At 36.7% G+C, this 18,293-nt stretch overlaps 1 protein-coding gene across 1 annotated transcript in view; it reads left to right on the forward strand.

Annotated features, from left to right (window-relative positions):
- LOC122143814 (DENN domain-containing protein 4C-like) overlaps positions 1 to 18,083 on the forward strand; it is a 59,043-nt gene extending 40,960 nt beyond the window's left edge. The window contains 17 exon segments of the mRNA XM_042754401.1: positions 3,094 to 3,384; positions 3,386 to 3,405; positions 6,518 to 6,770; positions 7,837 to 7,906; positions 9,530 to 9,699; positions 11,062 to 11,303; positions 11,581 to 11,647; positions 12,659 to 12,738; positions 13,953 to 14,097; positions 15,138 to 15,313; positions 15,426 to 15,526; positions 15,667 to 15,689; positions 15,691 to 15,886; positions 16,392 to 16,501; positions 16,503 to 16,538; positions 17,253 to 17,291; positions 17,904 to 18,083. Of these exon segments, the coding sequence (XP_042610335.1) occupies positions 3,106 to 3,384; positions 3,386 to 3,405; positions 6,518 to 6,770; positions 7,837 to 7,906; positions 9,530 to 9,699; positions 11,062 to 11,303; positions 11,581 to 11,647; positions 12,659 to 12,738; positions 13,953 to 14,097; positions 15,138 to 15,313; positions 15,426 to 15,526; positions 15,667 to 15,689; positions 15,691 to 15,886; positions 16,392 to 16,501; positions 16,503 to 16,538; positions 17,253 to 17,291; positions 17,904 to 18,056 (2,160 nt within the window). The 5' untranslated portion in view covers positions 3,094 to 3,105 and the 3' untranslated portion in view covers positions 18,057 to 18,083.
- Positions 18,084 to 18,293: the final 210 nt, after the last annotated feature.

Consider the following 18,293-nt stretch of genomic DNA (forward strand, 5'->3'; position numbering starts at 1 on the left):
CACCACCATGTTTCGCAGATGATGTTGTATGCTTTGGATCATGAGCTGTTCCAAGCCTTCTCCTTACATTTTTCTACCCGTCATTCTGGTACAGGTTGATCTTAATTTCAGCCGTCCAAAGAATGCCTTTCCAGAAGTGGTCTGGCATTTTTTTTTTCTTGTTGTGAACCCTCTGTATTTGCTCTCGTGAGGTCTTCTCTTGATTGTAGACTTTGACAGTGACACGCCTACCTCCTGGAGAGTATTCTTCATTTGCCTGGAAGTTGTGAAAGGGTTTTTCTTTACCATGGAGAATGTTGCTGAGTGTACCAAAATCTTACTGAACTGTTACATCAAAATGAGGTATATACCAATATAATTTAGAGGTGTAACAGTACACAAATATGTGCCCTAGTGTATTGTTAATGCTCTGTTAAGTCCACGAGACTGTAGGGTGTCCCATTCATCATTTTAGCTTTCAGAAGGGTGCTCGCGAGTGTCCCCTTTCCGACCGCTATGCGCCCTTGATGCGCACTTCTGCTGAGCCTGTGAGATATGCAGCCCACTTCTACATGACAGTCAAAGCGACATTACGTCACGAAAGTGTATGGCAGAGTATGGCAGTTGCCATACCCTAGCCCAATCAGGTGTGCCATGAAAAAATTATCCAAACTTAATATCTCTGTTATATTTTGTTATTATTTTAAATCAGAGAGTTTTTACAAATAGTTAACCAATAATAAAACTTCGTAATGCCATAGGATCCTCAAGCTCTCAGCGAAACCTCGTAAATTCACCACGACTCCATTCAGATTGATGCGCAGCACACAGGAGGAGACAGATCTCTGCTTTTTTGCAATACAAGGATAAATAAATAACTAAGGTCAATGTTTGTTTTTGTGTGTTTGAAGAATGGAGAAGTAGGCTATTTGCCATCTAGTTGTAGCCAATATGCTTTTTGTACGTTTAAAAAATATACTGTGCATATCGCATTTCATCATTTATATCAAGAGATTTTGGCCAAGTGTATTAAACAACAAGAAAAACTAAGCATCCATAGAACTACAGTAAACGTTATATAACCTGTAAAATTTGATGAAAGCGTATAATACGATGTACTTTCTGCCTCAGATGCCATACTATTGACAAAAAAAACACAGATCTCTGTCATTCGCTTGTCATAAACATTAACTCCATTTGAGCTTGATTTTCGTTAAGTGCAAATGTCTGATACAATACCAACACTGATGACGCAGCGTTTAATTATTAATTTTTTTTTTTTTTTTTTTTTTACCCTGTAGGCTATTTCAGTGCTTCAGTGTGCCATGGGATTGCTTTATTTATGACATACCCCCCCCCAAATTGTTCCATTTAGGGTTAAACTAAATGGAACAATGTAAAGTGTACCATTCAGTCTTTGGCTTGATTTAGCAGTGCATAAAAATAATTAAATAATTTTGATTTTATACATGAGTCTTTACATATCAAAACAATAATTTATCCCAATACAGTGAATTCAATTCAGTGAGTTTGCTTGTGTCCAGTTGTGAAATAAATAATTATGCAACAACTGACATGATCAGGCACTTTGTTGGAAATTACAACCACCTCACAAATGTTTGAATGCTTCAAAAGGTATGCAGAGACAATGTTCTTAGAGGCGCACACCTTTTGGAAACTTTAGCAGGCATCTGAAATAAATTTTTATTCCATTTGATCCTGTTGTAGTATCTTTCCATTCCATAACATGCACCAATTGGCAGGCCAAAGAGACAAATAGGTTGATCAGTGTCTGTGCAGACAGACTTGTGCTGATATATTAATCTGTTATGTAATGAAGAGGAAGTAGACAACGAGTCATTTTGGCAGCTTGGTTTCAATAAAAGCTGTTTTAGAGCTAACTAGGAAGTACATAGTTCTAAAACGCACAGTATATACCAGGGTTGTGTAATAAACCGGTAGACGCATCAAACCAATGGAAATTTTGCCGACCATGCGATTATACTCACATGATGTTCCAGATGTTACCATTAAAGTTGATATATTTCTTATGCAGTTTTTAGCCTTGCCCTTTTTTTAACTTTCAAGTTACTTTAAACAATTCAAGCTCAATACCACACAAAATAAGAATATTTGAGACTCGTGCACTATTCTGACAGATCTTTTTCTGTAACTTTGATAACTTTTTGCTTACATTAATTTGGTTAGTTATTATTTTTTGCTATAGACTATAGAGATTGGTATTAAGAATTGTGAAATTCAATGTCATATAAAATTTGGGGTCATTACAACCATATCTACATCAATATTCTATTGTGATATATATCATTATTGTGAAAACACTATCCTGTGCCATTTACTTAATCAAAGGGCCTTGACTTCTGCATTGTGCTTCTGTTTATGGCAAGTAGGGCTGGGCAATTTTTCAGATTTTATTAATTCGAATTTAGTATTTTGCCACAATTTAGGCCTTTTTTTATAAATCAAGGAATCACAATTTTGAATAGAAATATTACTAAATGTTAGAATTAGACACGTTGATCATATGCTAATGATAACAGTTAAGAGAAAAGAATGATCTGAATGCACAAAGACGCCTGTGATGAACCGCTCACGTGTGACGCACTCGATGAAGGAACACATGTAGAACATATTGCGAGGTGCCATTCACGCAGAATGCACATCTATGTGCTTCTGCAGCTCTCTGTGCTTCTCACCTTAGTCTGTGTTTTCAGTGTTTCAGTGTCTTTGATGGCAGTATTACAAAAACTGAATGTTCAACTGTCAGTGGTCCCCATCCTGCACCATTCGGTCATTATGACCTCAGCCAGGATGCTGTGATCAGCTACAGTTTTGGTTATTATTCGTTGGCATCTGCTCAGCTTAGAATGTGTTGTGTATTTTCAGATTTTTTGATAGTTGATACAGTTTGGTATGGCAGTGTATGCTCTAAAAATATAAATTATACATTTAGTGAATGTTTGTAATTGGGGGAATGACAAATAAGAGTGTCCAAGATAAAGAAAAGTAAAAAAAAAAAAAAAAAAAAAACTTTCCAAATATGATTTGAAACCTATAAAAACACAAAATCAACAGTTCTTTCTCTCCAAACAGGTCCGTCCAGCCATGATTGAGGATAAGGGTCACCGTGTGACAGACTACTTTGTTGTGTCTGGCCTGACTGACAAGTCCACACCACTAGAGCAAGATCTATCTGAAGCCAAGTCCAGTGGGCCCAAGGCACCCATCACAGACCTTGCCGTCATCAACAAGTCTGCCGGAGAAACTGTGCCTGAAGGTTTCACATGCATTGAGAGTACCTACAGTGGCCAACCGGCCAATCTCAACCATGGCAGCCTCAAGAGCCCAGAACTCTTCCTGTGTTACAAGAGGGGTCGTGGGAAGCCCCCCACTCATTGACATCGGGTGAGTTTGTAGGGTGAATGGGGGTTCCTCTGTGTAGCAGTACTCTTAAACTGATATTTATTATTCAAACAGAAGTCAAAATGAGTCACAGGTTTTTACAACTTTGTTTGAATTGGGAATGTCTGCATGATCTGTCTGAATCAAGCTTTTTCAGGCTGGTTGGAAATTCTTGTTATAATCTTACAGCTGTACGTTACACCTTTTTAAATTATGACAAAAAGCACAAAGGTGATTATAAAAAAAAAAAACTAACTTATAACTACCAACTACAGCATTGCAAGTAGCCTAGTAAAATATGCATGGCACTGTGACTTATCCTGGACTATGATGGAATGAAAATAATAGAAGTTGTTCTGGATAAATATTTATTTTATTATTTAACTTGACTTGATGATTAGTTTTAAAAATAATTTATTACTTTTTAAAAATATATATATATTTAGTATTGAATTTATTTTTGCATAGCTTTATTTATTATTTTCATTACTTTTAATGCTTTAGTTTTTATTAATTCATTTATTTATTTTATATTTATTTATGTATATATTACTTTACTTTTATATTTATTCCCACATGAATTTCTTATCATATTTAAATATTGCAACATTTTATTTATTTTTGTTTGTATTCTGTCTTTTTTATGATAATTAGGTGGGCTTGCTTACCATTGTTTTTTTGTAGACTAAAGAGTAAGCTTGATTACTTCTGATTTGTTTTGGAGTGACTTCAGGTCCTAGCCATATTATGTGTAAATTATGGTTGATGCTTCACAAATAGCTAGAGGTGAACATTTTCGCTTATAGCTGGAGGTGCTTATGTTTTAGGAGAGCTTTATGCCGGTGTTCTAAGGATTGTGTTAACTAAGGATATGCGTGTGAACTATTTCTTTTCTTAATTTTCAGTCACCTTGATACATATGCGTAAACTTCATAGATGCTCAGTGAGATGATACTGAGGGAACAGCCATAATAAAGTTTTCACAATATTCTTCTGGCATGAATTTTTTTTTTTAGCAAATATCCCATTACTACTGGTATTAATATGGAAGTAGCCTTAGGGAGGATTCCCTCATTTCCTTGTTGCATACATAAAAGTAAAAATAAATAAATGCATAAATAAATATGTAAATAAATACATGACAGAATATATAAATATAAATATGAAAGCATAAATAATAAATATACAAATAAAAAAAAATGTTAAAAGAATTAAAGACAGAAAATAATAAATATATAAAATAAAAATAATACAAAAAATAGTTTAGAATAGTTTATCAAGTCATTTATTCATTCATTTTACCTATCATTCATTCATTAAGTAGGCTTTAGCCACATTTCCATAGAAATGTGTTCATAATATTTGCAAGCTTATCTTAATACCTCATGGGGCCTGTGAATTGTATAAATAAATGTATAATTAATATATATAGTTAAAATGTTAAATAATTTATTTAATTCAGTTTAAACATTTTTGTTCAATGTTTTTGCTATATTCCAATTGCCTATATTTCTACATTAATATTTTAATGATGACATTGTCATTCAAATACCCACCCCTCTGGTTGTAACAAATTGCACCTTGCATATATGCATGTCATTCAAAATCTATTTGTGGCCTCCATTCAGCATCAGCTGACTACGAGTTTTATAGTTCAGCTCAAGGCCTTCACTCTTTTAAGGACATAGTCCACTGTCACCACTGACTGGATCCCTGCCTGGTACAAACTCCTCTATGCTCTCCCCAACAATCATCATTGCTAAAATCACAGCATGGACACCACACCCTTATTTCATTAGTTTTCACCATATTCCCCCTTTTGAACATATTGTATGTAGCCTATATTGTGATACAAAATAAACCCTCAAGGCCTGACACAACATACACTGTATTTTGTCTTCATTACTGTGCCACAGTATTAAATATCAAGATGATGCAATGTACTTGCTGGTAAGGCATTTGATGCCACTCAGTGTGAGTAAAGCTTTTAAAGCCCATTTGGGCTCTCTGGAGTTCAGAGAGAGACTCTGCATAATTTGGTGCCTGAACAGCACACCACCTATTATTTAGGACTATGGTGCTACAACAGATTACCATATGTTTTTGAAAAATACAATAACATTCACAACATGGTTTAAAAGCTTCTGAATATAAAAAGGACTTTTATTTGTCTGTCTTAATATTTCAGTCAACGAAAACATAAATATATTTTATAGCTTTACCTTTTATACCGGCAAGGTTTCAGCAAAAACATGCAATAGTAATGATATAGCAGCAGTTTCAAGACATTATATGATGGGTAAAATTAAATATATGTGTATACAACAGTTTGTTCTTGTCCTTGAATCTGATTGGCTGAGAGGTTTTTCTAACCATGAGATAATTCCCAGTATCTCCACGGGAATCTTTTCACCATTTGAATCACTCCGCTTGCAGCATTTCTCACAGTGAGTGTGATGGCGGATGCCCAAGACCGCTATAATTTTAGAAATACTACTGTTGTTGTGTAGTTCAACATTTTCAAATTAGTAACGCAGACTTACTAATTAAAATATATTAAAACAGAAAAACAGCTATTTTGATTGTTTTAAAATATTTTATTATTATTTATTGTTCTTATACTTCACAGTATTACTGTTGACAGTATTCAAGTTTTGTTATCGTACTATTTTTTTTAAGTAAATGCAGCCTCAGCTGGCACAAAGGACTTCTCTCTAAAACATTAATCCAAGTTTTAACCCTCAAGCATCCTTCGTATAGTAGCCCTTAATTTGTCCATCGTAGACAAAGGTCTCAGGTGTGATACAAATAATAAAAAAAATGCTCTCAATTTTAGTGTTTCCCATTCATTTCCTGTGGGTGCGCACTTTTGACCACAAAGGACAAATTAAGGAGTTTTTTTTCTTTCTAATCTGTCTCCTCTTCTCTTTTCACTGTCTTGTATACAAACCCTGTTGTGCCATGACTGGACATGTTAACACAGACCTTGATAATGCTAATGTAATGGTATGCCATCACAAGAAGAGCCTAAGGGTACTTGTTAATGGGTTCTTTTCCATTTTCTGTCTTTTTCTGTGGGTTAAGTTGCTGATCAGTTTTTTTTTCTTTGTTGTAGGGTCCTATATGAGGGGAAAGAGCGTCTTATTCAGGGTTGTGAGGTCATTGAGGCCACACCGTTTGGCCGCTGTGCAAATGTCAACAACAGCTCTGCCACATCCCAGCGCATATTCATTACATTCCGCCGCGCACCCCCCGTCCAGCCCCAGAACTCATTGGCTGTGACTGACATCTGCGTCATCATCACAAACAAGGGCGAGACTCCTCCTCACACTTTCTGTAAAGTGGACAAGAACCTCAACTGTGGCTTGGTGAGTTCAGCATGGAAGTCATAACAATGTAAAAAATAAACTGTGCTGTTATACAATTCATAGTTGTCAGTCACGTTACTGGGGTGGAGGGAAAAAAAAAAACACTGGAGCAGTCTAAACATCTTAACATGAAAAGCACTCAACATGGCTAAATGATTAATTTTAAACAACACCCAGTTAGACTTTATTTTAAAGGTGTCATATGATGTGATTTAAATTTTTCCTTTCTCTTTGGAGTGTTACAAGCTCTTAAAGAAGAAGATCTGTAAAGTTGCAAAGACTAAATTCTCAAATCCAAAGAGATATTCTTTATAAAAGTTAAGAGTCAACCACGCCTACCTAAACCAGCTCATTCTAACACGCCCCCACATGTCTACGTCACCATGTGGGAAGATTTGCATAACACCATCCAAATGTTCACGCAAAGAAAAGAGGCGTAACTTTTATTGTCGCTGTAGTATTGTTGCTGCCGCCGCTCACTCTAGCCCGCTGTGTGTTTCGTTGTGAAAGCAAAACTACTTTGTTTGGCCTTCCAAAAGAGGACACAACTAGAAATCAGTGGTTAAGTTGTAACACTGTTCCAGAACAGTTCAACCCAAATATTCAGATGTGTGCAGAACATTTTGCGGAGGATGAGGACTATTTCCTCATAATTAATTTCTTAATTTCTTAGCCAGAATTGATGTGTGATTAATTTGGAATTTAATTTGATTCATTAATTAGCACATAATATAATTAATTACATTAAAAATTAAAAGCACTTGACAGCCCTACTACTACTACTAAGTATGTCATAAAAATAGTGATGTTTTTCTACTCAAGCAACACTAATATCAGTACGGTGGCTTTCTCAAGCCAAGATTATTACAAATCTTTGAGCAGTTAACAGTACTCCAACGAAATAGATCATTTTCTTTTTAACTGATGATTCAGGATCCCTCAGTATGTGGTTCATAAAGGTTTCTTCAGTTAAGTGTGCTACTAGCTGTTGAGCTCTTTCATGAACAAGATATAATTCAGTAATTCAGTTAATTTGTTTCTTCTTATTTTTCTTTTTCATGCTCAGTGGGGATCGAGTGTATTTTTGTGTTACAAGAAGTCAGTGTCTGCGTCCAACTCCATTGCTTATAAGGCTGGTAAGTCTCCATCTCTGCCACCTTTTTCTGATTCTGTCTATCCATCTCTCTGTCTGTCTTTCCCTCCATCATTTTTTTATTCATTTCTCTGATCCAGGTGATTGATTTTTTTCTGTCAGAAGCTTTTAACAGTGTTCTCAGATACTTAGTAAGCAGCATTTCCTCTCTGCTGAGATTTCCTGAAAATAATCACTAACTGCAAATGATTGATGTATGTGCATTTTGCAGTGGTTTTGTTTGTTTGTAAATAAATCCCAAAAAAGGTCCCAGGGCTCTGTAAAACAGTGTCTAACAGTCCTCCGTTTATATGTTCAGCACATCACTGTGCACATAAATAATGTCTGTTTGATGTGTTAGTTTAAATGCTGACTGCTTTTATGCTTTAGTATGGTGGTCATGACCTTTAGATTGTCATAGTTCACTTTTTGTCAGCAAACAGTCAGTCACAGTTGCCAAGTCCGCATATTATATTATTATATGCAACTTTGGGCTGCTTATTTTTTTTTTTTTTTGAAAAGTTGCGTTAAAAAATCCTGGGTTGCGTTTTTTTTTTTCTTATTTAAAAAAAAAATATATGGTTGCTTGTTAGGAAAATCTGACAAGCTACTTTGTTTCCTTACATTTATGTTTGACGTATTCTCCAGTGTATTGATTGACACTCTGTCTGCTCACAGTTAAAGGCCAATTAGTGCAATAATATTATATATAAAGTGCTGTAGCGTAATTCATCAAAAAATCCGCCCATCATGTTCAGAAAGAAGGAGCATGATGCTGTAATCCAAGTGATGATTAGACATAATAAGAGGAGTGGGATGACTTTTCTTTATAAGGTAATTTTTGTAATGTATTATCATGGGCTGTAATAAAAAAACAAGTAGGCTTATATACAGTATGTACATTTGTTTTGAATATATTTTATTAGGCTATAAATATGTGACTATTAGGGGTGCACGATAAATATCGGTCCAATAATTAATGCGCATCTCGTCAGTAAAGCCGGTTCTCTAATCAGCGGTAAATTCCATCAGGTGCGTGATTTCACATAAAGCCGGCTTTACTGATGAGATGTGCATTAATTATCGGCCAATATTTATCGTGCATCCCTAGTGAGTTACAGCTCCCCTTTGAAACTCCTGTGTTCTTCTCCTTTTTCATCTCTCTAATCCTATTCTGCTCACAGGTGATTGGAGATGAGTATTGTTCCCAGTTTGATTTTTGTAAAATAACTTCTGTTTTTACTTTTTAGATAAAAGAGTAGTTTCAGTTTAATATGTTGCAGGCTCATTTATTGGTATTAAATAATTTATAAAAATATTGAGGATAATAAAAAAAATATTGGTCTTGTTTTTGAAGCTTCGGTTGCTTATTTGTCTTGCGAGAGTTGGCAACAGTGCAGTCAGTTTCTTTATCTCCATGTTGCATCACTTCCTGTCACATGACATGTTAATCACAAAGAAACAACTTCACTTCCTGTCTCATCACTTTCAAGAGGATGTTTTTTTTTCTTCTTTTTTTAAATAGCATAAATGCTGATGCCATAAGACAGGACATCAATGATATCTAATCATAGAAACATGGCACACATTCAAACACTATGGTTCTAATGAATCATTCCATTTGCAGATCTGATCTTTCGCTATCCTGAGGAGGACTATGAATCATTTCCCCTCTCTGAGTCTGTACCCCTCTTTTGCCTTCCTATGGGGGCCAAGATTGAGTGCTGGGCTCCTAACACACGCTACCCTTTACCTGTCTTCTCCACATTTGTCCTCACCAACTCCAATGGAGAAAAGGTAAATAAAATATTGATGTCAGTGTGATCCTACTAGTCCTGGTGCCAGGACACACGAACTGGGGGGGGGGGGGGTGTATTCTGATTGTCAAATATGTGTAAGTGAAAGTAAATTTGTTTGTCATTTAAAAAACTTTATAATGCTCATTCTCAGAATCGGATCATTATAAAGTTACCTAGGATCATTTATACTGTAGTCTTTTCTCACAGCAGCTGGAATATCATGGGGGATTGTAATCCAGAAAGGATTATGTGTTTATGAAATGCATGTGACTGAAATTAGATTATATTCCAGTTTTAAATGTGCTTCTGATTACAGATATCCTATGTGGGATCACAAAAGATTTGTATTTTAAAGAGAACCAGTTCTTAGGAAGAATTTGCCTTTTGGGTTAAAATAATTTCTTTACATGAAAATCGAATGGTATGACAATTAGAGATTAGACTGTACAGAAACTGAAATCTACACGATAATACACGCACACATTTATAATGATTTAATCACCATTGTTATCCAGTGAAAATTCTTTATTTGGGTCAAATTTCCAAGTCATAGGCTAGAAGTTGTGATTCCGAAGTACAGTATCCACACCGGTGCGGTGACTTACAGCCACACATCAAAACATTAGATTCATCCACACCATGCCGGTGCATAACCCACACAATGAAGATAATTCCACAAATAACTGCATTGCAGGTTTTCAAACAGAGATGGCGACAAAGAGGCAAAACTTAAGGACTGCAGCTTTAAAAAACTCTGTGTGTATTTAACAAATGTCTTTTTTGTTAGTAATTAATTTAAATGTCTGAAACCTACATTTTAAATACATTTTATGTGGTTTAAAACAGTGGATTATTGTGATATAGGCAGCGCCAGATATCGCAAAAACACGTTTGAGTTTAGCAGTGAATGTTCTTAATACACCAGTGACCATCTGCATAGAATGGTTAAAATCAGCATGGTTGGAGGGGCTCAAATTGATTCTGAGGTGGCACAAATCAGATCCGATACCGCTTGGTTGAAATCGTATTTATTTTAGATTAATTTTATTTTAGCTTACCGAGTTAAAATCATATACTGGGGGTGGAGGGGTGGGTCATTCAGATCATTGCGGGGGGCTTCAGAACAACACCCCCCAAGCCCCCCCCCCCTTTGATGCAGGGCCTGGATACTACTGTCATTCAGCTATATGTGTGGTGCAAAATGTGTGATTTTCATTCTTTTATTTGAGAAGACATGTATTATACTTTTTAACAGCACTGTAGGTCAAAGACTGATAATTCTATCTGAATCTGTTCAGATTTAATGGATGGCATAAGTTGAAATTGCAACCTGTGTCCTATTTTTGTTCCCCTTCTGCAGGTGTATGGAGCTGGAATACAGTTCTATGAGCCATATCCTGTGGATGGTCTCAGCGAGAAACAAAAGATCCAGCTAGGTCTGGTCTCCACTGTGGACAAAAAGGCCATACCCAACCGCACAGTCAACACCAACAAGTGCATCTGCCTGCTGTCCCGCTGGCCTTTCTTTGAGTCCTTCAGGAAGTTCCTAATGTTCCTTTACAAGCTGTCAGCCAATGGAGTCAACCCTCTGCCCATTGAGAAGTACAAACAGATTCTTTCTTCAACTGCAGTTCACCACAATATGAATCTGTTCCAAAACCGAATTAACTGTCTACATAGGTAGCTGTCTTCCAAGGCAGCATAGTAACCATCATGGAACCTCATAAGTGACTGATTTGGAAAGCTCTACATAGACTGTTATCAGTATATTTGTAATAGTAAATCACCTAGCCATGTGTTTATCAGAAGAGGTCATTTGTTTCATTGTGATATCAGTCTATTAGTTGGGTTAATATGATTGATTTCTTTTGTTTTTTAGACACATATCCCATTTCATGCACAATGTCTCCTTCCCTTCTCCTCAGAGACCAAGAATACTGGTCCAGGTAAGGAGGACAGATTTTTTTCACTGTTATTCTGGATTTCAAAGTTATACATTTAATACCTGTAACCATACACTGACGAGCCAAAATATTATGAGCAGACACAGGTGAAGTAAATAATGTTGATCATCTCATAAATATTAAATATTAAGGTCAGAGTAAATTAGATGTTAAGCAGACAATCAGTTCTCGTAATCAGCATGTTGGATGCAGGCGAGATGGGCAAAAATAAAGATCTGTTTATGGGGCTGCTTAGCCACACACCAATCTTAGTGTCGACAATGGACCTGTCCACCATCGAAAGCACCTACAACAGGCATGCGAGTGTAGGAACTGGACATTGGAGAAGTGGAAGAAGGTTGCTTTTGGTACTGTTTATCTAGGGAAGTGATGGCACCGGAATGCACTGTGGGACAATGACAAGACGGTGGAGAGAGCGATTCTCTGGACAATGTTCTTCCGGGAAACTATGTCCAAAAATTCATGTGGTGGTAAATTTGACATGTGCTACCTACCTACACGTTTCAGACCAGGTACTCCCCTTCATGACAATGGTGTTCCCTGGTGGAAGTGGCCTATTTTAACAGAAGAATGCACCCTGCCACACTGCACACATTGTTCAGGAATGGTTTAAAAAATATATAATGAAGAGTTCTAGGTGTTGCCCTGGCCTTCAAATTCCCCTGATCTCAATCAACTGAGCATCCGTGGATGTGCTGGACCAGCAAGTTCAATCCATGGCGGCTCTACCTCGCAAACCTAAAGGACTTGAAAGATCTGCTGCTAACATTTTGGTGCCGGATACCGTACTACACTTTCAAGGGTCTTGTAGAGTCCATGCCTCAGCGGGTTGTCAATGTTTTGGCAGCACACGGAGGACCTACAGCATATTAGGGAGGTGGTCATAATATTTTGGCTTATCTGTGTATGTTTGTTTATAGAGTTATACGAGTTATATATTTATGTGACTTTTTGTCTCAACGGATTGTTTAGACTTTGTTTAGGTAATGCCAGATCTATTTTTTTCCCCCCGTACTGTCGGCACATGACACCTTAATCCTGTCCCAACCTGTCTGTACACCTTTACCACTAAGGTAATTATTTCTGTTTGATTAAAGTATGTACATAGGTTAAGCTACTAGTGTTTTAGATAATGAAATATGAAACAAGTGGCATATAATAATAGATAAATTTTTGTTTGGACAGTTTCTGGTTGTAAAATCTTAGTGAAACTTAAGTGTTTCCCACAGTATTTAGTGAGACTTTGGCTTTCAACTGACAGATTTTAGATCTGACAGATGCTTCACCAAAGCAGTGGCACAGAACACAATGTTTTTATAGAAGTGTAAAATGTTTGGTTTATTATGAAACTGTGGTAGGACACATTAGTACGGTGAGTGAGAAGTGCAAAACAGATTACAAAATAACAAATTACAAACGCAAATGCAAATCTGAAAAACAAAATAACAATTCAGAAAACACAACAACAATTCAGATACATAATAGAAGATATTTAAAAGAATGTTGATAACCAAACCGTTTTGGTTCCCACCTCCACTGTATGGACAAAAAATACATTACCTGTCAAATCGGCATTTTCTTTTCACTCAATCACAAGATCCTCTCTATAGTTATTGGTTTTACTGACCAGTGTACTAGGTTCTATAAAATTGAAAGGTTCACGAGTCTCTAAAACGTAATTTTGGCTGTGTTGCATATTACATCACACAATATTTTTAGTATTAAGCTGAAGGTGCTGTAATAGTCACCTTTAAGCTCTATATAGTAAATAATTTGTAACTCAGTGTTACAGTGTCTGTTGGGCAAGGAATTACATTGAGATTGATGACTGTTTAAATGGAGCAAATACAAAACACAGAAATTACACTGTTAACACTTAATCACAAATTCATCCTAGAATTGTAGTTCCACTGTTAAGGTCTGTTCACACCAAGGACAATAACTATAACGTTTTAATGTTTGTTTTAATTTCATAAGAATAGGGAAGTCCACACCACAATTATACTGATACAGATATTTTTTTCTAGCTGATAAACAGTCAGTTTACTTTTTTGTTCTTAAACCTTTTGAAGAGAAAAGAGAAGTAAATAATAAAGTAATAAATAATAATAGATTTGAAGTAATAATAAGGAATATTCACCTTTCAGAACAATGACAATCTAAACCTTATAGTGTTTTCAAATATATCAATATGAAATGTCCTTTTACCATGAATTAAAACCACTTCTGTAAAATTATCTTCTGATATTTCGATTATTTTCCACTCTTCCTCTTCTCTGCTCTTCAGTGGAGCAGACTACAGCACACTGCTGATGAATCTGGGCCCAGAAAACTGTGCCACTCTGCTACACTTTATCCTGCTGGAAAGCAAGATCCTGTTGCACTCCCTGAGACCAGCTGTACTGACTGGGGTGGCTGAGGCTGTTGTGGCGGTGAGTATTTGGGGGGAAAAAAAATTGGTTTGCCACTTTGTACAATGTTTCACAGTAAAAACATTCTTATTTACTCATACAAAACATTCTACAGATTCAGAACCATGTACACTGATATAATCTTAATAAATTATGCCGGATTGTTAAAGTCTGCTGCATCCTCTATAATCAAAATTGAAATTACACATGGCAAATTGCACTAAGCACAAAATAGGGAAGCACTGAATTTTCGGGTGCCAAAAATAGCATTTTCGGACGAAAGAGAAAAACAGCCAAACTGTGCCACACCGCTCATCAGTGTTCAGCACGCAGGTTTCACTCTCCTTCTCTGTCGTCATTGCGTTGTGTGACGCACCGCTCAATATTCCGCTCTATGAGTTTGCGTTCCACTTATGTACCTCTCATTCTAACTGGAATAGCAAAGTCCCCTCAAATAAGGTGCCAACAGGAAATTTAGTGTGCTTGTAGTGTTTTTGTTTGCAGCACTACAGCTGCACTGGGCAACACTGGTAAAATACCGCTACCTTCTTCTTCACAGATCTGCTCACATGCTCTGATAATAACAGATTTGTAGTAGGACTATACATTAATTGGCTAATTAGACCAAAAATAAATTATATCTGATTCTGTTGCATAGAACTGAATGAATAAAATAATACATCAATATTTATTAATATATTTTCTGTGCAGTGTGGTTATTTTATTGGGTTTTGTTTTGTTTTGTTTTTAATTCAGTGTCAGTGCAATTCAGTTAAATTAAATAGTCTTACAAAATGACATCATATTATTTAATAAAATAATAAATAATTATTACAAAGTATTTTCAGTTTTGATTTTCAGTCAAGTGCATCCAGAATTTTGGGGTTTCGGTTTCATTCCTAGCACAAAATGTTTGTGAATGTAAATTGCAAGTAGAGTAATTGAAAGTAATGTAAATTGTATTCTCATTTAAACCTATTGTTCAGAAGGGAATGAAAATATTTGAAGGATTTGTTATATTAATAAATGGGACACCATTGTCATTATCATCTCCCGTCTAGATGATCTTCCCATTCCAGTGGCAGTGTCCTTATATCCCTCTTTGCCCTCTGTCTCTGGCGGGGGTCCTCAATGCACCATGTCCCTTCATTGTGGGCGTTGACTCTCGATACTTTGATCTCTACGATCCCCCACCTGATGTGGTCTGTGTGGACTTGGACACCAACACTATATACTTGTGAGCACCCTTGAACTTTAAGATTAAACCTTTGGGAATGTATTGATATTTGTTATTTTTTCAAGGCATGGAATATTATTTATTTGTGATATTTGCCTTTTTTTTGTTTTAGGTCTGATGAAAAAAGAAATAGTAACTGGAAGAACCTCCCAAAGAAGCCCTGCAAAGGTCTCATACACTCTCTAGGAAATCTTCACCATCAGCTTGCCACTGGTAAGATCTCCTTTCACCTTTACAGCTTCTTTATGCATTAAAATGATCTCCCTCTGCTGCATCTCTGAATTTTTTCAGTAAAAAAAGGTGTGACTATGGGTACGTGAAACCTATTGTATATGAGGAATTTTTCCATACAGTTCGGCGTACAGCACTAGAAGGCCTTGGCGGTGGAGATGACCCCTATCGAAGCAGACTTTACCTGGCATAAGAAAAAGACAGAGCTGGAGATGGAGATTCAGGAGGCGTTCCTGCGCTTTATGGCATGCATACTGAAGGGCTACCGAACCTACCTCAAGCCAATCACACAAGCACCTTCTGAGAAAGCTACTGCTGCAGACTCACTCTATGACCTGCAAGGTAACTCTTCCAGCAGAATAGTGCCTGTGTAGTGATATGAGATCTTGGTTTTGTGTCCAAGGTCCACAAGACTGTTGGATGTCCCATTGCTTATTTGGACATATTGAAGAGCTCCTTCCCTTTTTTGTAATATCTAGTATCCTTTTGTTAATATCACGACCATGAACAAGATTTGCTACTTGCTAATGCTAGTCAGGTGGGTATCAAGGGAGGGACATTCTTATTCTAGAGTGTTTATTTTCATGACTCATCTCACACTTATTTTGTCCAATCTCTTTGCTCCATTTGTTCACTCAATAAAAAGAACTGTGTTTAAATGTGTTTATGAGTTAAGCTTTTAGGACTACGCCTGCATACAGCTAGCCTCAAAGCTAACAGACATAAATGAAAATTTATAGCAAGGCATGTCTCTGTATGTGCCTGTACAAAGTGTAATTATTGCCAAAGTATTGAGCTACTGCAACTGATTTGTCACTGAATATTAATTCTAATGTCTCTTCTTTAGGATTCTTAAAGAGTAGAGATCGGTGCGCATCAGAAGTTCTACTCTCAGCTACCAAGACTCAGATCTTCATCCGCTTCATTGAGGAATGTACTTTTGTTAGCGACAAAGACCCCCAGCTTGGCTTTCTTTGATGACTGCATTGGAAAAGTAAGATTGTGACCACATTGCAATGCATAAACCTGTTTTCTCTCCTCCACCCCCCCCCCCCCCCCCCCCCCCTCCGTTCAGCTGCACCCATTAGGGGTCATCACAGGAGAATTATCCACAAATTCATTTTGCACAGGTTTTGTGACAGGGGATACAGAAGCTTATTCTTATGTATGTTTTTATTAGTGGTGCATGCTAATGTACGGTTACTATTGCTCATAATTACTTAGACTGCAATTTTTTGCCTGGTGGATGATAAAATGGATTTTCACTGAAGGAAGAACCTGAGCCTTCTCGCGGGATCAGTACAGTATATCATGGTTTGATTATCAGCGATGGACTCGTTTGACCTAGCAACCCATGTAGACACTCTAGCAGTGCATAGAAATTCTCAAAACACTTTTAGCAACCATATAGCAATGCCCTGGTTTTACACTAGCAATTACACAGTAAAGTGCAAACAAACTCTTAAAATACCCCAACATGACAACCACTCTGAACGTCCACCCATCATACAGCAGATTTTTCAGAGTGAAACACCACATTTTTTACAAAAATGTAAAAAACAACAACAACAACAAAAAGGAGCTATGAAAAAAATTGTTGAAGTATTTTAGTTTCTGAACCACTAATAGGAAGCTTATCTCCCAATGGCAAGAACAGGGCATGCAGAGTTTCCTATTATTGAATTTGTTTCCCACATCTCTCTTTCAGCTTTTTCCTTCCGACAAAGGAACAGAAAAGGGTACAAAGGTGAGCCACTCCTATCAGTTAGGTGTTTCTGTGTCATGCTTGATGTCATATTAGTGATACACCCAGTGTAAGGCAAAGTAAAGCAAAAAACAGACTGACCAGGTTTTTTTTATATATAAAGCCTGATGGCAGATTGGGCAGACTGAGCTGATGTTAAACATGGCCCATGTTTTACTGTCCTCAGATCTGTTTTGTTGTGGCAGCTTTAAAGACTGTGATAAAGGACATTTAGTCTTAGACCTACAATTAAGGGATATGTAGGAACAGATGGTTATTGTTCTTCATATGCAGAGCAGTTGGTTTAGTAGTTAAATTATTTACTCTGCCATCTGCTGTTGGGTGCATTGGCACATCATATATCTAAACACTCTTAGCATGGGAATAATGTGGAGAGAGTAATGGAAAGTTCCAGCAACTCTGCAAGCTGATGGATATTACATGCCAGAGTGCTTGTTAAAGGTGAAAGCAAAAAAAAAAAACACCTTTTTCTTTTGACCATATTGGTCAGCATATGAGCTCTTTAAATTGTCACATACTATTTTATCAAACACATTAGTGTTTGAAAACATTACGTGTGATTCATGCATTAAAGACTATAACTGCATTGCATAGGCTGAAGATGAGTCATCTGAGGACACCAGGCTGATGGAACTGGATGAGTCACTGAAGAGTGAGCACACAGTCTTCGTCATGCCTCCGGAACCACCGCCAGAAGATGGTCCTGACCCCCCTCCCAAATATAGGTATACACACATAGCGATATAACAATACCTTAATTTCAGTAACAATCCCAGTGAAATCCCATGATTTCACAATATCAGTTTCCAGTACAAGAGCAAAAAATGAAATTCAAGTTAAATATAAAATAGCATGTGTAACTTTTAAAATAGAAGCAAGCAAATGGGAGCAAAAACAATAACTAGTTTTGCGTTGGTGCTGTGTTTATAGCTTGATCAACTCCACATTTCTCTACTGAAAACTTTATTTAAGTGACCAATTTTG

This window comes from Cyprinus carpio, unplaced genomic scaffold (genome assembly GCF_018340385.1).
Source record: "Cyprinus carpio isolate SPL01 unplaced genomic scaffold, ASM1834038v1 S000006512, whole genome shotgun sequence".
Lineage (NCBI taxonomy): Eukaryota > Metazoa > Chordata > Actinopteri > Cypriniformes > Cyprinidae > Cyprinus > Cyprinus carpio.